General features: G+C 33.0%; 1 protein-coding gene across 4 annotated transcripts; it reads left to right on the top strand.

Annotated features, from left to right (window-relative positions):
• Positions 1-1,397: 1,397 nt before the first annotated feature.
• On the top strand, positions 1,398-23,369 carry LOC146527026 (uncharacterized). Of its 4 annotated transcripts, none has more exons than XM_085205961.1 (11): positions 1,398-1,521; positions 1,739-1,824; positions 14,957-15,910; positions 16,173-16,349; positions 16,632-17,287; positions 17,726-17,820; positions 19,274-19,380; positions 19,579-19,734; positions 20,593-20,767; positions 21,765-21,920; positions 22,087-23,369. In XM_085205961.1, the coding sequence occupies exons 2-11, from the start codon at positions 1,805-1,807 to the stop codon at positions 22,300-22,302; spliced, it is 2,712 nt and encodes a 903-aa protein (XP_085062087.1). In that variant the 5' UTR covers positions 1,398-1,521; positions 1,739-1,804; the 3' UTR covers positions 22,303-23,369. The 4 variants fall into 4 exon arrangements, with proteins under 4 accessions (XP_085062087.1, XP_085062085.1, XP_085062088.1 ...); XM_085205959.1 differs by having other exon boundaries at positions 19,271-19,380; XM_085205960.1 differs by having other exon boundaries at positions 1,481-1,596; positions 19,271-19,380.
• The last annotated feature ends 162 nt before the right edge of the window (positions 23,370-23,531 follow it).

Here is a 23,531-nt window from a genome sequence, read left to right as displayed (position 1 = left end):
ACTAAAAGATTATTTGACACAAATTTTTCTACCCCTATTTCACCCCTTTAGGGTTAACATTTTTCAAAATCCTTTCTTAGTGGGTGTAAGATAATGTAAGTACAGCATTGTTTTTTCGATTAAATATATAAATTGACATAAGCCCGGATCAATTCATAAGGAAAACTTAGCAAAATTATAATATAAACTAAAATCTTTAAAAATTGAGATATATGTGGAAAAAGTACCAAAGTGCACCAAATATATATAATGTAGCAAATATTTTTTATAATATTTTTCCTCTATATCGTATATAATACATTTTAGAAGACGTTAATATTTACATCGCAGCATGTCGGCTTTACGTCACGCGTTGATGTCTTTCGTACAGAAGTGTTGCTTAAGATGCCTACTGACATTATATCAATGAATATTGTTTTAGCATATTTTCAATTTCCTAATTATGTTACGTAATAAATAACTGGACAGATATTCAAATGTACTTTCCACATATTCATCCCATTCTGTTCGTGAATTCCTAAAATTAGTTTTATATATATGTATTATTAAAATTGTAGATTTTTCAGTGTTATGGTGTTTTATATATATATATATATTATAATTTATCACTGATATAGTTAGATCGTATGTAATTAAGATTAGGTTTGATACTTTAGATATGGCCTATAATATGATCTGATCTGGGGCTGAAGCCTGGCTAAGTAGCGCAGTAGGCCACGGGCACAGTTGCGGATATATTGTATTCTGATGTTATAAGATGGTAATATGATACCATATCGATATATAGCTATATATTTATAGTAAGTACTCATTAAACGTTCCACGGTATTATTTTTAATTCTAAATTTATATACAAAATCATTGTTGTAGCAATTTATATCAATAATAAAAAGGACACGGACATGTGCCTTAATAGTGTTGGAAAAATTACTAATATATAGAAAAAGTAAGCATATATTAAGCATAAATTAAATTATTTTTTGAGAAAAATTAAAGAAAATGACGTTTAGAGAATAGTAAAATTCTTATATTCGTTTTCAAGAGGATATATATTCTAATGATATATTATGTATTTTAGAAATCTTCTTTAAATGAACTATTCAAGGAGAATGACTAAGCGCACGTATTAAACGAAACGTAGTGGATTCCTTATAGGTACATGTCTAAAGTAAATTCCAATAAGTTATTTTTATCGGAATGGAAACTCTGTATTGATGAGATAATGTTTTTGCTTATTTATAAATAGATATATTTCGAATGTGCTAATGCTTGATCAATCGTACTTAAATTGAGAGTCTGTACGGGCTGGGATGAGGGGACTCATCTATGGAAGAAGTAGCTGCAGGTAGTGCTTGCACCAGGTTATCTTAGGGTGTCGACTGAACTAAAGGAACGAGGTGGTGCTCAAGCAGTGAAGCAGTGGTGGGCATGCGGCTATAAGTAAGAGGGGCACTGGCGGCGACGAGGTTAGTCGCCGTCGGCAACGCGTCGCCAGCGGTGTTACGTCCTCGCACGTCCTCGGTGCGTCACTCATGCACTCGCCTTTCTCACACGACCGGCGATCCTCGCTTGCACAACCTAGTTCAAAACCGAAAGGTCGCCGCTATTGGCATTTAAACGCTCTCTGACATTAACGTTGCATTTAAATGTGCGATGCAGCTTCCTCGTTGAGCATCCCTGTCGCAATTGTATGTCGTTTGGGAAAGGCGCGTGTGCTGACGTGAGGTTTTTGTTGCAGTCGCCAGCCCGAGCGACCAGAGCTGCATCAGCACGCACTCGCAGCTCCCAGCAGCTGACCCTCAACATGGACACCAGGATAGTGCTGTGAGTACATCTTAGCTTACCACACCATCTCGGGCTAACATCGGTTAAATGTTGATAGCAAACTTGTTGTTATTATGTGACTATTTCATAATATAATTTCGTAATTTTCCACGATGACTTTCTAATAGGCAATAATCATGTTAATAAAAAATAGCGAATCAAAACCTGTTAGCGAATATTGTCACTTTCATCGCGTGTTTGCATATGCGTGGTGGATGGTGCGGACACCGAGCTTTACGTAACTTGACGCTACCTCGCGGCCTGTAGGTATATATAGACTATAGATAGATGCATCTTATACCTTAGACATGGCAAAAATAATATGATCTGATTTCTTGTGTGGAAATCAAATGTTGGTTGCTCAACAACAGGCAACTGACATCACGAATGAGGGCGCGTGTTTCTCAATGAAGGCTGCGAAATATTGCTTTTAAAATATGCACGACTAAGCGCGCACATTGTCTCTCCTGTCTGTGTTTGTGAACCTTGTTAATAATAATAACTTTTCCCTGGTTGCCACAAATCTGTGGTATCCCGCAATACAGATACACTAATAAACTTTCTTGCCAGAAAGCTCACGCGCCAGTCTAATAGCCAGTTTTCCCATCTTACAAATAATACAATAATTATTATATAAATAGAAAAAGCATGACATATTTAATCGAACGTAAAATGACGTAGACGTAGTTATGTCAGAAAAAAATTAGATATAAATAATAGTAGAGTTCACAGTAATTGTCCATTTGCGAGCATATATATACACAGACAATATTCTAATTTATTTAAAATTTAAGAATGTGAGACTTGTTGGCGATGATATATATAGCTATGAATCTGTTATGCAATTAATATATAAATAATTAATTTCTTAATACAACGTATATAATATTATGTAAATTTTATTTTAAAGGAAGCTTATTTTAATAGCAAATATTAAGTGTTAAAATGCCTCTAGAATGACTCTAGAATAAAAAAATAATACATTTTTCTAGGTCATTCCATCCCAATATACTCGTATAGCCCGTTAGTAAGTTATTATCATCTGGAAGATATAATAAATAGCTGTAACTTCTGAACATAAGCCGAGTGAGTGAACACACTATTAACACTTACCGGCATGTCGTAATTTCTATTGTTTCACTTTCGCCGTTAAACAAAACTCTTTACTTTTAACAATTTGTTATCGCCTATGCGTGATTCCGAAACCTCTCTTTTTGAATACAAATCAGTACATATTGGAATTTCTCTGCGATACAGATTCGGGCGTACGTAACTCTCAAAGGTGAAAAGAAAGTTGTAATAGATATTTATACCACGTTTACAATCAAACCAAGTGCAAACATAACATTAAAAAGTTATGTCGATTTAAATGTTTTATAACGCTATAAGATTAGCATTTTTTTCAATAAAAAATAATGTTTTAGATTTTATTACTTTTCAATTCAATATAATAAATAGCATACTAAAATGTACATATTACATATTATGTGTATTAATAAAAAAAACAATGTACAACAAGGTGGCCTTATCGTTTAAGGCGATCTCTCCAACCTTTGTATGTTGGAGTTGTATAAAAGAGAAGTTTAATTTAAGTTAACTATTTAATTTTTAATTAATTTAGTGTTAGTAATATTTCATTGTAAACTTTTAATATCTCAAAAATTATCGGATAGATATCATAACTTTTCTTATCCATAATATTTCATTATTGATAAAAGATGTAAAGAAATAAAGAAATATTATAATTTCATAATAGCTTCATTCAAAGCCTACCGTGACATCCTAAGAAGTGAGTTTCCCCGGATCACAGCAGTGCTACAAGTCTCGCTTAGAAACTTACGAGCCGAGCCCGGACCGGTCTCATCCACTCTCGCATCTTCACTTCTCGTCTTCATCTGACCTTCACTTTCGCTTTTAACACGTCTTTGTAGGAATGTGGATATTTTTTTATTATGTTAATTAGATAACCTATTTAAAATGTTTTATTGGTGTTGCTAGGTATTAAATAATAATCGTAAAATATAGAGGTACCGTACCGTTTGCCATTTAAGGAAAATAATAAAATATTTTCGTGTAATCATATCTAAATACTCAGGATATTAATATCTAAATATCAATCCTTGTTTGTGTTATTAGCAATATTAGTTATCGGAATTTACTTGAACACTTCAAGTGCATCTGCCTAAGATTCGCGCAGTATTTACGAAGTCAGCCTTCCTGCCCACTACCACTTTCCCTATTGCACACATGAACTCATCACATACCATTGTTCATCTATAATATTCTTTCTCAGCATCAAGTTATGCAATGTCTTATTACTAAACTGAATATTTCCGATGTCTGTAAATAAAAAAGATATATATATATATATATATTTTGTTTCTTTATCATATAGTCTTAGAGAGAGAATTTTCATGTCCAGTTGCTGCTAAGTATTATCTCGATCGATTGATTTTTTTGCACTTTCTACTTCTTATGCAGCGATATGTCAAGGGCGACGGGTGGCGGTGACCCGTCGTCACCCGCAAATCCATGCTTGCCTTTTGGTTGTTGCGCAACCCCTCGACGACCCCCACACCACACTGTTTGATCATTATGACCTATCCACCAATACGCCTCGACCAGTATCATCGAAACTGTTTGAATACTATAATGCTTACTGATTCGCAAGTAACATTTTCGCAACCCAATACTTTCAGTGCGGTCATGCTTGTAGCGGTAAATTATTGAAGGATTTTTCTTTATATATAGTTAGTTGTTTTTAATAACTTGATACTAGATAAAGCAAAAATGTTACAGTTGCGTCGACCAATATTACCTATTTTGTATTGAGAATGCAAGTTCCACCTTCAGAGCACTGTTTATAATTAATTTCAAGGAAAATCATTCATTTCCTACTTCATTTACGAACATATTATGTTCGAAATGTGTGAAACGGAAACGAGAACTGCAAGTTGAACAACATACTTGGAGGAGGACTACTATCAATAATTACTTTTTACAATTGAATTGCTATAAGATTATACCCTTATTTAGGAATCATTCAATTGCCAGTTAAAAAAACTGTTTTATATGTTTTCGTAGTCGGCATCTCTACATTTATTAAACTTAAAGCGTAATTTTTTATTGCACATATAATATTTTGTTAACATTATCTTTCCTTTAATAGTTTAAACGGAATTTTATATTGTATAAAACAAAAACTTGTAAAAAAATACTCATAATATTTTTGTAGCAGAATGACTTTCCTCAAGCTAGGAGACCTACAAAGTTACATATTTGGCATGTCCTTAAGGCCGCTTGCTTACTTATGTAAGTTGTTTTGATATCTCTTTTTAAATAAAAGAAAATCACGATGTACAAAAACATCAATTTAAATTTGGTATGTTATAAACGAGTGACTTTATTTCTTTATATTTCTTATATTCGTTTGTGTTATACTTAAGTATGACATCATTTTCATTTATCATCTTCTCTCTTTTCTTCTCAATTTGATTTGATTTTCTGCAGGATATATATTCTATATAAATGTCAATTTTGTTGCGGAAAATTGGTTATGTCTAGTGTATTTTTGCATGACATTGAAATAAGAGTTACGTCAGCTGTATAAATAGGTCCGGGTTCACTTCCAGATTTTACGAGCTTATCTTCACGTGTTGTAAGCCTCACTTTCGGCATCGATCAGTTTCACTTTTAAGCCGATGACCTTTTGGGGAATGTGCAGTGAGATAACGGATGAGCGTGTCGTTTTTATTATATTTGTTTCTTGGTTTTTAAATTACGTTATCTCTATAGAGTGATTGGTTAAAATCGAAAGCTGTGCTATGCGTGAGTGGAATAGTTTTTTAACCTTGGCTCTTTCTGCATCCACGTTCTTGGATAGTTATTATGCAACTTATTTTTAGTTAAAGATTCAATTTAACTTAAATTATTTGATATAAGTAAACATTTTAGTAGATTGTAATCGTTTATGTTTGTATTTTTGAGTCACTCTTTTTTATAATTACCTAGTCAGCTTCGATGAAATTCTATCAGGGTGTGGCATATTGTTGCGGTGCTTACGCATGAAAAGTTCCTGTTTACGAAACATGTTTTATGTTGGCATTGTGATAAAAGTTGAGTTTCTGCTTGGAGAAGCGTAAGAATTTGGCCAAACGAACCTTGAAACGACTATGTACCTACTTTGTCCTATATAGGATACAGGAAAAAACGAATCATGATTCATTTTTAATTTTACTACGATATATAGCTTTATATTAATTTAAAATTGCAGTTTTATTACGAACCAAATATTTTTAAATAAATTTTATCCATAAAATATTTAATTACAGCTTCTACTAAATCAACTACTTGTTATAATCAAAAATCTAGTTTTTTACGAAAAGTAAATTTAATAGAATAGTATTCTATATTATTTGCCGCATACCTTCGATCATGTGTATACCTACTATATACTATATTAATTATGTATAAGTATAAAATGCTTAAATATTCTATAGCAGTCTGGCAACAATATTTTTGTGTCAACAAGAATAATTCTAGTGCGTGCTGTGCGTACTCATTCCGCGAGAACTTTGAAATTCTATGCGCACGTCGAGACGAAGCAGGGATATGCGTCATCGTTCTATTATAATATAGACTTTTCAGTTATTTCGTTGTAATAACCATCGAAAGCTCATTTTCTTGAATATCTTATTTTTTCATATCGATCATTTCATATTTTGTAAAGGTAGATGAATAAAGCTAATATAGTAGTTATTTAGCTGGTAACGTATTTTAATTTATATATTTTACAATAAAATATTTATGATGTTTGTATTGAACATACAGATAGTTTAAATAACTGCTATGCAAATTTGTTGGGGCAAGGTTGCCAACTTAGGACTGCTCTTCGTTAGCCTCGCAGAAATACCAGAGATGGTTTAAGCGTGTCTTGCCTATAAATATAGAATTCATTATTTTTTTCTATAACAAAGTTGTATACTTTTATATATATTTTTAATCGACGGTTTACGATATGAAACTTCAAGTAACATTTATATACTATAAAAACAATAACATCTCGCAGATGATTAATTCTTATTTCTATTTATTTCTTTAAAAACTTATTTTCCTAAATATTTATCTACGCAATAAAAAGTGTATTTGATTTAGTATTTGGCAATTAAGTACTTAAAATTTTAAATTAGCAAGCACAGCACGCTCATGTGTTAATTACAACGTGACTATCATCCAATTGGGTAGGGTTGATGAACTGTAATACCGTAAGGTACGATAAGCCATCGATTATATCTATTGATTTATGTCTAGCCTATAGTTTTTATGTAAAACTCGACGTGATATAATATATTAATTATAAATATCCATATGTTACGTTTAAAACAAGCTTAAATAATATAATTCACTCAAGTAAATATAGTTATATGTTATATGAAATACCTACATATGTATACAATACAATAAAATAATATAAAAATTTATTTAACGCACAATATGTCACAATTTGGTCTCAATGTTACAATCAAATGCAATTTCTTAAGAAACTACTATCTCCATTCATCTATTCGTTTCACACGCATATAAACCTGAAAGAGACAAAACAATCAAGCAATTGGCCACGCTTACATAGCTGCCCCCGTACGTTCACCGGCGACCTCGGAGCGCGAGGTATGACAACCTTGTCTTATAATATCTACATTTACCGTCGCTCGCGTTGCAGCCCGACTCCACCGGCCCCGCCGGCACCCTGCATTGCCTGTCACGTGGACAGCCAATGCAGGAAGTCAAAGTCATGTCGTTAGCGCTCGTGGAAGCATTCTTTCTTTTACGGACGCCTTTAATACTAAGGTCCTCTATTACCTTAGTAAACCAACGCGATTTTTTTGAGTACTATTTGTTGATATTTAATGGAACGTAAATTGCACAATTTTAATATTCGAATTGTGGGTCGTAGCATATTTTTCGTATTTTACTTAAAAAAATTAAAATAAATAGATTTGAGAAATAAATTTAAAGAGCATTCTGACGTTTGAATTCTGTTCAATTATATTAGAGATGTACCTATGTGAATAAAAGTATAGCTACGAAAAAAATTGCTTTACTAAGTATTCAGAATAACATGACTAAAATATTCTATAAATTAAATAGAATTCGAATATTTTATGTAACTTATATAATTTAAAATAGTCTATAAATATAATAAAAAGGACTAATTGTGCTGTGTATTTATTAAGTCGTAGTCACGGCAATTTCAATTACATTTGTATTACTATGACTTTCATACAGAATTCTGTAATTCTGTATGAAAGTCATAGTAATAGCTTGAATAAAGCTCTACATAGTGAAATTGAATGTTTCTATTAAAAAGACGAGTACTAAACATATCTTTCTATATATTACTACGACGGAATGAAAAATTACATAAACTGTTATATAGTTTAACTAAGCAGTTAAATTAAACTGTTAATAGTATTTACAACTTATCAACACAGTATAAATAGAGGTTGTATATTACAATACTATATAACGTTTAGAATAGGATCTCGGTTAGAATTAATATAATTCGAAATAAATGTGATATATATTACGTTATATATCTATAAAAATATATATATAACAAACACAAATAATGTATAATATCTGTATTATTATTTTATGAATATTTTGGACATTAAATAACAACTGACGCAGCGGAAATGCACTTCCTCATAGCCTACGTGTCTACTCGAGCAAAGCAGGAAATCATATTCATTGCTACTAGTAACTTTTTTAGGAGCTATAATATATATATTTTTTCACATACATACATACATACATAATTAACTACTTACTAAAGACTAGAGATATGTCCGTATTATCTATATATATAAAAGGACTTGTCCTCACTGACTGAGGTAAGACGCGCGCACAGCCGTAACCGCTGTGCGTAGAAACGTGCAATTTAGACAGATGTTTACTTTCGTAATCTGGACATCCACTAAGAAGGGATTTTGAAAAATTTTAACCCTAAAGGGGCGAAATAGGGGTTGAAAGTTTGTATGGAAAAAAATTTAATTCGGCACCGATTTTTATAAAATTTGAAATTTAGATTTTTAAAAGTTTTTAATTGAATACGTGTTTCATCGTTTTCTACAATTCTCCCCCTAACGGTACAAATAAGGGGTTGAAAGTTTGTATAGATTTTTTTTTAAATCGGCACCAATTTTTATAAAATTTGGGATTCAGACTCTTAAAAGTATTTAATTGAACACATGTTTCATGTTTTCTTGAATTCTTCCCCTAAGGGTGCAAATAAGGGGATGAAAGTTTGTATAGAAAAATCTTTAAAACGCCACCGATTATTATAAAAATTTTAATTTAGACTCTTAAAAATATTAATTTGAACATGTGTTTCATGGTTTTCTAGAATTCACCCCCTCAGGGTGCAAATAAGGGGTTGAAAGTTTGTATGGAAAAATCATTAAATCATGTCAATCAATCAATCATCAACACATGTTTCGTGGTTTTTTTTGGAATTCACCCCTAAATACGCAAGCGAAGCTGCGCGCGTCCGCTAGTTTAATTATATAGTTGCAATATAAATTGGAATTATATCCACGCTATTATTCGCTTAGAACGAGCTCACTTATGTAAGACATCCGGATAGATTAAATAAACACAAATCCGGGTGTGTTGCCTATGACTCACGATATTCAACTTTTGTCGTCAACCATTATAAAATTATTAAAGGCTGAGTTACTACGTTCTCTAAAGGAATTCTCTAAGCTTCATTGCACCATCTTTATTGTTTAACTTGTGCAAGATATCATTTTTTTTTTGCATGCAGTGGTTTTCATGTGTTAAAATTATTATGTTGGTATAAAAATATATACTTATTGAACTTTACGCTGTATCCCATACATAGCAGGGGGGCAAGGGGGAACCTAGTGTTGAGACACTCCGTTCTCTATTTTCCGCCGCACACCCCGTTTTGCCTAGACCAGAGCAAAGAAATTAAAATATTTCATTTCCTCGAGTGTAAATCGAACCCAAAACCTGTCGCATTTATAGTCTCACTTTTTGACCCTGCGCCACGGCTTTCCTCTATATATAATTAATAATTAATTCATTATAAATAATTATTTCGAACTAAGTGATATAATTTCTTTTAAATTTACTTATACAGTTAAATGTTTTAGAAGAATATGTTGCTTTTCGTCGTGACTGTTCAAAAGTTTTTTATCATATATCTGTGTGAATTATATAACTTAAAAGATACTTTTTTTCGTAAGTCATCTGAAGTCGCATCACGGATGTGGCACGACCAAAGCGGAGACGGAGGATGACGACCGTCGAACGTAAGCAACTGCAATAGCAGTATATTATATGAAGTGAAATCGACGTGAGAGATAACCAAAAATGGGTTGAATGAAGATGAAATAAAATTTTAATTTGTTATAATTTATATCTATCTATATAATTTTATTTAACGGTATATGTACATTTTATTTTAAAATAGTAATAAAATGAAAAAAAAATACACCTTGAGAAATTTCTAAATAACTTGCTACAAGCTTAAAAGCGAATAGTTTTATTATAAAATAGTTATATATACACTAAGGACAGTAGATGCTAATAAGTTGCTTAGACAAGTTAGTTACCTAAGAGGGCGCGAAGTTAATCTTGCTGCGTTTGAAAATGTTGTACGGGATATTAATATATATATATATAATATTGTTAGCGTACAAGTGTAAAAGTGGGTAGATTTAGGTGAAAAAAAGACAATAAAAGCAGTGGAATTGTGTCAAACGGGAACAAATTCTTAAAATTGTCTTCTTGTAATTCTTAATATTCTTAATACGACCATATTCCCTTGTTTCTTTCTCTACAGTACAAGAGATTATGTTTTTAGAATTTTTAAGCCTCTCGATAAATAGTCTATAAAATATGTTTATCTTTTCCTTTATCATATCAAAGAAAGAAGTATCTTTAACTTTGTTTTTCGTACATTGTATATATAGTTTTTAAATAACTATCATATTATAATGAAGTATAAGAAGAATTATCTTTTTGTACTCGCGCAGTGTGTGGGAAATGCGTGAAGTCCTTGACCAACTAAGGTTCCCTAACAGATACAACTTAGCTCCCACGATAAACAATTGCAATTTTCATCCACACACGAAACATACTCATACCTTTGATGAATCAAACCTGTTCTTAGATTTCACATGTCACAAAGTTAAATGTCGAATTTACATATGTATGTACCTATAAATATATAGTTAAAGGTCATCCCATCTACGATATTTCGTAACTAAATATTACACACTTCAACAAATTAGTAGAGATAGTGAATGTGTAGTCCTATTTCCGCTTTTAAATGAAAATAAACGTTTGCTATGGTGTTAGATCAACAAATGTGTACACTTTACATGCAATACCTCTAGGATTGGGCGCAAAGTGGGGAACAGAGTGTCTCAACACTAAACTTCCTCTACCAACCCTGCTTGATATTTCGCATCCTTATGGTCTTTGACAGTCCCCCGTTCAATCGTCGGTCATATCGATAAATCACATTATAGACTACTAGATCAGTTAGAACGTTTTGCATCCATTTAAGCAAATTTATGTCATTAACAGTCAAAGACTATATATTGGAATCAGAAAGGTCTTCCTAAGGTGGTCTGGAGGATAGTTTTAATAGGTACGCTCACCTAGCCTTGCGCTTGCGACCTTACATCTAGTGAAATTGAACTGGTTATTGTATACCGGTCTTGGTGCACTCGTGGATCGATTTGTTGAATTTATTGTAGTAGCAACATAATTCATTTATTATAATCACTTTTACGCTGTAGGCAGAGAGAACTTAGTGTTGAGACATTCCGTTCCCCACTTTCCGCCGAAAAACAGAGCCAAGAAATAAAAATATTAAATATTTCATTCCCTTGAGTGGAATTCGAAACCACAACTTGTCTCCACAGTTGTGCCACTGCGCCACGACTGGCGCATATATATACGCCTTGCTATATTCGGGACACAGCGTAAAGCTGAAAAAAAAAATTATAATTATATACTATACTAGCGGCCCGCTCGCGGTTTCACCCGCGTGAACTATGTTATTATTAATTTCTGTCTCCATGACTACGTCTCCACTAAATTGCACTTAATTGCACTTAATTGCATAATTTTGCATAGACGTCACTCCTAGTGACGTCTATGCAAAATTTGAGGCTCCTAGCATTTGTTGTAACGAAGTTTCATACAAACTTTCGACCCGAAAAACAACCCCTTAGAAGTCGAATATTGCAAATTCCCTTAGCGAGCACCTACGTCCAATAAATAACTCCTATGGAAAATTTGAGATTCCCAGCACATGTAGTTTCTGAGATTTCGTGATGAGTGAGTGACCTCTCGATTTTATATGTATAAATTTACGACACAAAAAAGTCTTTTGTTACTATATTTCGATTGTTGGTAAGATTTACATTAATTTGTCAACAAATGCATTATTCCAATGCTAATATTCGTCATTAGTCTTGTTTGATATATACTCTCTAAAGTTTATCAAATGTCAAAATTACAACGGTTTTTGTTATGTAAAGGTAATAGTTACATAATGTGTTTTTATGTAAAGGATAGCTAGGCACAGCAGCAGCAGCTATATACGAGTAAATATTTGTTGAAAATATATTTATAATGATAAATAAAAAAATTATATAAAAAAATATTAAGCGGCGTGCGAGTGTAGAAGTGGCGAAAGTGTTTACAATGTGTTACTTCATCGATCCACGCTGATGTCGACTAGGAATGCGTAACAGTCACCCACGCCCCGATTCATAGAATTTCTCACGAGCATATCTTATATTTTGCATGCTGTTACATTTGTTTTTTATTTCTATTGATTAAGCTAATATACTTACTTTTTAGTATTTTATTTATTATAAAATTTTACTTTTATCTGTCTTTGTTTATGAATTAAAATTGTCACGACGCATGTATAGATAGAGCCATCTACGAAGACGTACCACACATTTTTTGAGCCGAGTAGTGCAGTCTAGTAGTGTACTTATACTTTTTTAATATATCTATAAAATTGATTTGTGTACTACAATAAAAGAATAATTATTTTTATTTTTTAAAGTAAAATAATGTATACTTTGGCTAAACGATTAAATACCGATTTAAATTTTTATTTATTTTTAGATTTCCTACATATATTAAAACTAGCGACCCCCTTGCGGCTTCGCCCGCTTTTACTACTGGATTATTCATATAATGTATGTTTGCAAAGCACTTAAGATAATGTGAAGATTAATTAAACTCTAATGCAACCCGCATTTTCGTAGTTTCAATAAGGATTTTCCAATTGTTTTACACAGCAAGGATTTTTTAGTAGGTACCTTTATTTTAAATCTGTGCTACTAATCTTTTCAAGTACTTATTAAAATATATTTAAATGACTATTTTTAGATAGTTAAATGACTATTTTTAAACGGAAGAAATTATAAACAAAAGCTTACCTACTAATAACTACTACAAAAAATATATCGCGCTGAAATAATACATTCAACTCTAATTATCCAATACGTGCAAACGCATCTAAATCTTCGTTGCTATAAAGGCAGGCGGGTTTTTTTTTTGCTTGTGGTTAATGCTGAAGAGGGTATTCTGTCCCTGATGAAAAGCAAGCACTACGTGGCTGCCTGTGAGGAAAATTAAATAGAATGCATCGGCCGGGAATCAAACACGGGCCGCCCGCGTGGCAGGCGAGCATTCTACCACTGAACCACCGATGCGTGTAAGGCAGGCGGGCGCGGCGGACGCATGGCGAGTGGCGAGCCGTTTCGCAGCAAGGATTTTTTGATATTGTAACAACTTCTAAAGTACTTATTAAAATGAAAAACAGTAAAGACAGTTTTGATCTACATTAAATGGCCAACGTAACTAATGTACTTATTTATATGCTGAGAGTAAGGGATAAGTAAAACTTGAGTCGGCACAGCTGGTGAGTCAACGGCGTGATGTGTCAACAATTAAATGCGTTTTTCTCTAAAACTATTCGCAATTTCGAAATAGTGTAAATAGCAAATTTTATCTTCGTTTAACGTAGAAAATTAATAAAGTATTTTAAAGGATAAGGATTAATACCATTATGGAAAAATATCCCTCACAATAAAAAATATATTGAAATTATTATTTTTAGACAGAAATATGATCACTACACGTTATCCTTAAAAGATAAAAATATGCTCTCGCGGACTTTTTTGTAGATCTCATTGAGAGGAACAATACTCCAGTACATTTTTTTCATGTAGTACTTACCATTAAAGCAGCGCATGCGCGAAAGTGTCTCAGCGGGTAGGACTTTATTCATATTTTTCGTATTTATGTTAATTTACTTAAGAATGTACAAATAATAAACTATATATAAACCTTCTACGAAAAATACTCGACCTAATGGTAAAAACCGCAATAAAATCCGTTGGGTGGTTTAGAAGAAGAAGAGTTAGAAACAACAGACAGACACGAAAAGCGACTTTGTTTTATAAGATATAGGATACTGATGCGAGCGAAGCCGTGAGCGGGTTACTAGTCTATTTATATAAAAAAAACTCACCTAAACGTGTTGCATGCGTGTAATTTTTAAGCTACGCAACGTATTTTAATGTAATTTTTACCAATAGACAGAATGATTCGGGGGAAAGGTTTTTTATATGCATATTATATAAGATTAAAGCTTAGAATAACGTAAAAAACTCATTAAAATGTACTCACATTATAAACGCTTGCCTTACGAAATAGATCAAAATAGTGTACGGAGTTGTATAATTTAAAAAGATCTATAAAAAATTTCGCGACGATATATGCCTTCTTTTTTACAGATTACAAAAAAAATTATAAAGAACAAAACTGTTTTAAGCTATATTTTGTTCTTCTTTATCACGTTAAATACATAGCATACGTTGTTCTAGGTTATATAAGAGATTTAAAATGAAGCTGTCTCCGACAGAGCGGCCATCGTCATACTTTACAGAGTAAATTGTAAACAATTATACGAGTAATTTTGAATAAACAACTTAGTTAACCTAGAATTTACTATTTTAAGTTGTATTTTTCTGTTATATTGTTTATATTTAAATCTGCTTTTTTGCAGATGTTTCCTGCTTTTTGCTTTCCAAGTCGTTTACGGTGAAGTGGACATAATAACAGAGCCACGTCCAGGAGAAGAATATGTACTAGTGAGTTCTGGACAACAAACTCCTTTAAGAAATTTTGAAACTTCACATAAAATTCCTGAAAAACACCCCAATCATCGATTAACAAAACAAGACGATGGCGAAAAAATATTTAAAAAATTACACAGTGGAAAAATTAAACACCCTTCTGAAGGTATTATTTCTATAGAGGAGGATAAAAAAGTTATATTGAAAAAGGCTCAAAAATCTAAAGTTACAGAATCTATTGAAGTAGATATTCCTGTCTCTAAATTGGAAGATATTAAAATAAAAGAGAATATTAAGGCTGTAGATAACAATCCTAAGCTTTCTGTTGCTCTAGAAACTATGTCGGAATCAGGAAAGCTAATTGATAACGATCAAACAACTACTCAGAAACCAGTATTAACTACGTCAGCACCATCTAAATCACAAACCTACGATTATATTCCTATTAATTTCGACACTATAGATGATATTAACAGTGGGCTACTTTCATCGAATATTAAGTTGGAAACAGCTGGTTCTGAACAAAAACATTCCAGAATTCAAGTTAAAAAAGGTCCTAATGGCCAAGACTATGAATATGAATATATTTACTATTACTACGATGAAGATGAAGGAGGGAAAAAGGAAAATAAAGATAATGCTCCTCCAAGTACCTTAGCTCCTGCATCAAATTCTCACGATGGACCACAAAAAGTTGAAAGTGAGAATCACATAGCAAAGGAAGTAAAACCTAAAAGCAAATACAGTACAATTGACAGATCTAGTTCAACTACATCCCCAGCTCCGGAAGTGCATAATGAGGTTTACTCATCACCAGGCAGATCCAGAACACGAGGAAGGACAGCTGCTACGCCAGGAATTGAAGAAGAATCTCGTGAAGAGCGGTAAGCTTAATCAAACCTATAATTAACTTTACATAGTATGTAATATCACACGAAGTAGAGCTTAGTGGTGCAGTAGTTGTAGTAGTAGTCACGAGTAATATAATTTATAGTTGATGCAAAGTAGATAACACACATTTCATTCAAGACTCATTAACTTATCATCAATAGCTTACTGTCGCACGAGCTCTTGAAGAATCACTGCACTGTGAAACGAGCATTCTGGTAAGATGTGTACATGGAATATAGTAAATTTTCTCGTCAGGCTTCCATCGAGCACACGATTTCCTCCTCGCGGTCGTAATTTGGTTGCTTCAAGCTCTACAACATATGTTCCTGAAGTATCTTCAGAAACAATAAGACATCGTGGTCGCTCACAGGTTGACAATGTTGCTGATGAGTCAATAGGTCAATCTAGAAGCAGAACACGTGCTCATATCAGGTATAGTCGCAAAAATAGATGTTTTCTTTCTGTTAGCATGATCTATGGCATGCATATAAAATGTAGCTTAATAAAATAAGTTTCTTATGAACTGTTCGTATTCATATATACATATTTTCTTCTCGGTGATGGTTTTAATTTAAAGAGTAATTTTATTCAATAATGTATTATTATCAATAATTTTATTAATTACTTGATTTCTTTACGAGTTAATTGCCTTTGTTAACTCTTATGCTATTGGATATATGTAAGTAGAATTAAAAAAAAACAAAATTATTGCAGGCGCCCAAGTTCCGAATTAGTAGATCTTGACAGTTTCAAAACTCACGCCGGAGATATTCCAGCACAATATAAAGAACCACCTACAAGATACTCGTCAGAAAGCAAAACCACTACAGAAAATGCAGACAATTCTTTACTTGCCAATGAACCGTCTCATGCTAAAGAAAGTCAAAGAGAAGGACATAGTTTAGCAAGTGGGATTAGATTCCAGGAAATCCAAGATGATTCCAAATTGCCATCCGATTACAAACATACAACTACTTATGAACAAGACACTACTGAGTATACAACGATGACAGCGATGGAGAAAGTTGCTCTAGACTTGTATGCTTATTTAGCCGGTGAAAATCTAAACAATGAGATCAGTCCAGCCGGGGACCTGATGAGTTTCGACGGTTCGACTACCGTAGATGAAGACGCATGGACGACGGAGTTAGTTAGCACGACTGAAGAGGAAACTACACCGACAACTACGACCACGACCACCACCACCACCACTACCACAACGACTACAACTACCACTCCAGCGCCGACGACGACCGCTGCACCAACCCGTCCTTCAAGATTCAAGGGCCGCCCTGGATCGAGGGCTCGCGCACCTGCCTCTACCAGCTCTGCCACCGAAGCACCTCAAGAATCCTCTACGAGAGCTCGAGGTAAGAAATACATTTAGGCATGATGTTTAACATTTATGATATTGTTTCCTTCTTATATTAGTAAAATTTTAAATAAGATTTTTGTCATATAATTAAGAGAAATATTTATGTTAAAGCCAAAGCGATATTGATATTTATGCTGCCTTGCGAGTTATGCGAATTATTAGCGTCCTTTTTTTCTAAGTTTTGAGTATACTTTATTTTCGCAATAAAAATACCTATGTATTAAAGGTGGGTATTAATAATTAAGACTTATTTTTTGTATAAAAATAGTTATAATATTTATATTATCTACGCATAGTTATATGAATAATATTTTTTTAATTTTAAGTATTTGTTCAACGATAGACAATAATATCACTGTAAGTAATTGCGTTAAATGTACATAATTTATGTGATTGAATATAGTATGTGAGCTTTTTTGTGGTTTATTGACAGGTCGTTTTGGTAAGCCCAATGGAATCAAAAAGACAACGGCAGCTGCTGTAGAGACATCCACCTCCGCTCCAGTAGAAAAAGCACCGCAACCAAAGGTTTGCATCTACTTATTATTTTTTTTCGGTCTGATTGAGCACTTTGATATAATAATGTAAAGCGACATGCTTCAGCGAACGCCTGCAATGCGAATATTATTGGTGTTTATAAACTTCCTTTTAACGAAGTAAGTATTTAATAGCCTAGATCATACTGTCGCCAACTAACATGCAACAATGTTTTAATGGATACATTACATACATACAAATAAGCAGTCGCGTTTTACTCATATAAAAATAAATAATTACATCTTAAGAAGGTAAAAAACATATTATAGAGATTATATAATTTTAAAAAATACATCTAAACAAAAAGATAAAAATATTTAATGATTTAAATTATATTTTTATCCTATCAATGTTGAATAAATAGCTTAATAGATTGTCAAGAACATTAGATTGCTATCATTTACCTATATTTATTACAAGTATGTACTTATATTTTTATCAATGTGGTGTTGTATTAAACTCGTTATCGTAAATTGTAAATTATCCTGTATTGTTTCAACACTTAAAGTGATAGAGAAAGGGAAAATAAAATTCGTAATTAACAAATTATAGCTTTATAAACTCTTGTTCGAATATATCATTAGGAGACTCTATTAATAAGCCGTTAATTAAATACGAAAATTCAAAGATATTGAATGATTTCGAAAGTTTAGTTCTAGTTCATTTTACCTGCTAGGTACATGTAAAAGTTAAAAATAAACATGCTAAAGTTCAAAATGGACCTGTTAATAATCTAATGGAATCTACATTGGGGAACACTTTTAGCCGACACATTGAAGACGAGTCTTCATCGTCGTCTGCAATACTGGTACAACCATAAAGTACTAATCCTATGCAAGAGACTAATTGAGCACACCAATTATTCTTTATTTGTTTATGAAAAGAGATGAAAGCACCTTCTTTTCGTTAGTTTTTATTTTTGTTCTTCTTACTATCTATATATCTTTGCTTTATTTGCCTCAATTTTTTTCAAGTTCCTTGTAATTTGTCAAGGATTACGGCTGTTTTTCACAAAGCACAGATTAAATACAAAGGAACAGTAAGCCGTAGTACATTTTGCCTTTTCAGTACTTTTGATTTTATATAATATTTTTAAGTTAGGTACACCATTGTTTTCTATTTCTTATTGTAAAGACAGAACGATACTAAACTTTCCAGACATACTTAAAAAGAATTATAAGAAACATCATAAAACTGTAAATGAAACTTTTTACATCAAAATTATGAAAAAATGACTTAACTCATCAACGTGACTGTGCTAAAAAATTGTGGCAATGCATGATAGGTTCACGGGCACTGACCGAAAGTGAGACGGGAAATGGCGTTAATGGTCGCGAAGTAATTTAACAGTTCCGCTTCACCTGTATATTCTGTTTTGCCTTCTGTCCTTATGTTTCAAAATTACGAAATGAAAAGTATAAATATTGCTATATTTTGTTAGCAGGCGTTTGGACGTCGCGGCTTGTTTTCTGGTCGCATACGTCCCAGCTCCACGGCTGCTCCTGCGTCAGAGGCCGTAAGCAGCGCTCCCAGTGAAGCAGCGGCTCCGAGGTTAATATTTATAGCAAAATGTATTACATACACAAGGGTTATGATAAATTATTATTACATATTAGTAGAAAACAAATAGCTCAGTACTACACAATCACTATAATTATATCAATCACAAAAAATCTTGATCGTACCAAATTCAAATATACTTTCAGTACACATATGTTTAAAATGTATAATAATGTATTAAATTTCTAGAGCACGTCTTCGCCCCGGATTAAGGAGACTTCCATCATCTACTTCTGCCGCGCCATCTTCTGGAGAAGTCACCGACACTCCAGCCTCTGTTGCTAGTCAAAGTGCAGCATCCGGAGAAGTCGTAGAAACTACGCCGATTCCTTCTAGAAGTATTGGGTAATTATGATAATATCAAATTTTAATAAAATAAAGATTTAGTAATTAATAATATCATTTCACACTATTATAAGCACTGTCCGCCCGTAATTTCCTACATTTCCTTGGACTTTATGTCCCTTACAAAGCTACTTTTATTTTTATTGTCGTTCAAGCTTGCAGTAAGCAAAAAGACTTAGTGTGACGGAGTGTTTTCTACTCCATTCTCTCTATTACACAAATTTGAAATATTTTGTGTAGAGTTACAACTTAATGCCCCGTGTTGTTTAACCGGATAAACAATTTAAATATAATTAGTTCTCTGAGTGTAGATTAAATCACAACTATGGCAATTACTGTCAAACGTTGTCGTAATTTTTAATGACTTACACTTATTGTTACATGCTGAATATTCTTTTTAACATGTCATTTCATTATCAGATCAAACATTCCAGATCTTTAATTTTTATGTCTGCAAAATAAGGAACCGCTTTTGTAAAGCAATATTTAATTATTTCATATAATTTCGTTGGGCTGCTATGGTTCTACAACAGGTCTACTAGTATAAAAAATAAAACATAGTGTAGATCTTATAGCTATTCAATAAAAGAAGTTTCATTTAAATCTATCCAGTAGCTCCGAAGATTTGCGTGTACATAGCCGTAGACAAATAAACAGACTAATATTTCCATAATCGTGTCCGATTATTATTTTTTCAGTACCTTAAATATTTTGTTAGTAAAAATATTTTATGTACTAATAAACTTTTTTTTTAATGTTTTATATAATTATAAATTAAAATATTTCCCTAAACATTTGTATACTATTATTGTACAATTTGTGTAGGTACTTAAAATAAACCTTTTTTTTACATACTAGACGTAAACCAGGGGGTGTAAGACCAGTTTCACTGCGACCCGGACCTAGACTCAATATAAGACCAAGTCCTCGTCTGAGACCCGGATTGGCGAGCGTAGCACCTACAGAAGCTGCCTCGGAAGCACCCGCTGAAACATCAGCTCCCGAAGTTCCTGCAACAGAGGCAGAAAATGAGGCATGTTTTCTATTTTTTTTTAAATGTATTAATCAATGCATTATAAATGTATGTATAAAAGGATTATTAAAAATATTTTCTAAAGCATTAAGTTGGGTATCTAAATACTCGTTTCTTTTCTTGAATTACTCGGTAAATGGCTCGAAATTGATTATATTTCTTATAAATTAAATATTAATAACTATATTATTATTAAGGCCAGTTGTGGCGCAGGGGGTCTGTGAACGCGACTGGTTGTGGGTTCGATCCCCACGCGAGGAAATGAAATATTTATTACTGCTTCGCACTGGTGTCGAGACAAAGCGCGGCGTTGCATTCCACCACTCAACACGCCTCCTCCAGAATTCCACAACACCTCCAGAATTCGGCGGAAAATGGGTAACGGAATGTTTTAACACTACGTTCCCTCTGCCTACCCTGCTGTGTGCGGGATACAGCGTGAAGCTGATAAAAAAATAACTTTATTACATCCTAAAACATTTAATCAATAAACATATTTTCAATATGTAGGTATGTATACATATATACGGCTTTGCTGCCGATTCTTGAAAGTAAATCAAGGTTACCTACTTTTAAAGTCATTATTATGTAAAATTAAATGACACGATCGACTAGTATCAAAGAATGTTAAAATATTCTTGTATATTTTAAAGTTAATTTAAAAATATATATTTATATCTTGTTAGTTTTCATACATTAATATTAATAATATACTAACAATTAAGAATTTACATGTCAGGACTTGTACCTATTCATTTTAAATATTTTTTAAGATATAATAATGTGTGCGTCTGTAAACGCAACAGTTCATGGATTCGATCCCACTCGAAAATGAAATTTCAATATTTTCTCTGGTAACGAGACAAAGCTTGGGGTAGAGTTCGACCATTCAACACGAAATGTCTCCAGAATTCGGTTTCGGTTCGGGTTAGGTTGCCAGTGACTTTAAAATAACAGCAAAGATATAATACCAACTATTACATTATTATATTTATAGGGCTCCTCCCCTACGCCTGCACCTGAACAACCTCGTGGTGTGTTGAAGCTACGTAACAGGCTTCAGGTGTCTCCGTCGCCAAAGCCACGTGTAGCCGTCACCCCGCCATCCCGTCGCCCTAACCCATTGTTGAAGAAAAGGTTGCCGGCTACTGAGGTATTATTATATTTTATTTCATGTTGTTGTTCATAGAATATGATTTATAAATATTACTTTCATCGCTAAATTTTGTTATACTATTTCAAAGTAATGTTACTGCCAGTTTAAAATATTTTATTATAGAATATGCATAATTATATTTTAATTAAATATTTTTTACTAGGCCACAACGGAGCCACCAAAGAAGCCGACAGAGTCAGTAGAAGAAGACGCTAGCGAAGAGAAAAGCGAGGCCGAGGCGGAAACTGAGGCACAGCCAGCGGAGACCACCGCTGCGCCGCCCTTGCGCGGTCTCGACGCACTCATCGCCCGAAGGCGCGCCGCCGGCATCGGCGCCCGCCCTGCCCGCCCTGCACGAGGCGTCAATATCCCCAAATAAACTCGTCTCCAGTAACAGTTATTCTATGACAACGACGCCGGGGAATATATTTACTTTTTTTAAGTAATAGCTACGAAATACAATTTGAATTCGCCAATTCAAATTATTTATGCGTTTATAATTTTATTATAACGTGTCGTTTTTGTCCCTCGGCGAAACGTCAGTCATTTAGTCAAATTACTCTCCAAACTGCCTAGAGATTACTTTTACTTCTCATTTTTATCAGTAATAGTTGTATCCTTATATATAATTAGGCTTAAAGTTTATAATTTTTAAATCTTATGAATACATAGCAATGTAATTAAGAGCTTTCTTTCTGCAACCTTAAAATATTTACGTTGTGTACATATTAGTAGTTAATTTCACTAATAGGTTTATTCAGGGTTCGATTTTCAGAGACAGCTCACGAATTCTTGTGAAGTTCTGTCTTCTTGCAAACCAAATTAGTAACTGTCGGAATCCACACGTGGTGGACATATCCTAATCGCCAAAGTAGATATCCATAAGAATAGGGATTTTGTTAAGTCTTCATTTTCCCACATTTACGCGAATATAGTTGCCAATTCGGACTCACCTTCGACTGACATTTTGACATAATTTTACCTACACAAGAAAATGTGTGAGACGTCCAACACAATTACTATTATGACATTATTATTTATTAGAAATTTCAAGAAATCTTTTTAAAATGGATTATTTATGACATTGTGTAAAAATAAAAAAATAAAATATAATTAAATTGTACCATAATATTTATATATATATATTTGTAACCGTTTCGCAAGTAGATAAGAAAATATCTACGACGAGTATAATATATATATCTACTTATTGGAATTTGATTCGTTTATAGTTAACTAATGTTAACTTTATAATATACTCATTCGTTTTATTTATTATATTAAGTGGTCAACATGTTATAGGGCTTAAGTAAGAAAGTTAGTGAATCGCTCCGTCGACATTCATCAATTTAACTAGAAACGTCTGCTGAAGCACTGATAGTGAGTGCCATCGTGATATGTTTTGTATCTTTTGTAAGTGTGATAATAAACTAAATAGTAAGATGACGCTTGTGTTCCTTTATTTTCTACTTCCCGGTCCATTAGTTAGTTAGTCGACTATTATTTGTGAGGTTGTGGGTTCGATTCCCACAATGCCTCTATAATTCCACTGAAAGTGGGAAACGGAGTGCTTTAACACTAGTTTCTCTCTGCCTACCCTACTGTACC

This window comes from Heliconius melpomene, chromosome 21 (genome assembly GCF_056956725.1).
Source record: "Heliconius melpomene rosina isolate 202511_hmr_F chromosome 21, ASM5695672v1, whole genome shotgun sequence".
NCBI lineage: Eukaryota > Metazoa > Arthropoda > Insecta > Lepidoptera > Nymphalidae > Heliconius > Heliconius melpomene.
The sequence above is the reverse complement of the archived record's forward strand: the minus strand, read 5'-3'. Positions and strand labels throughout refer to the sequence as shown.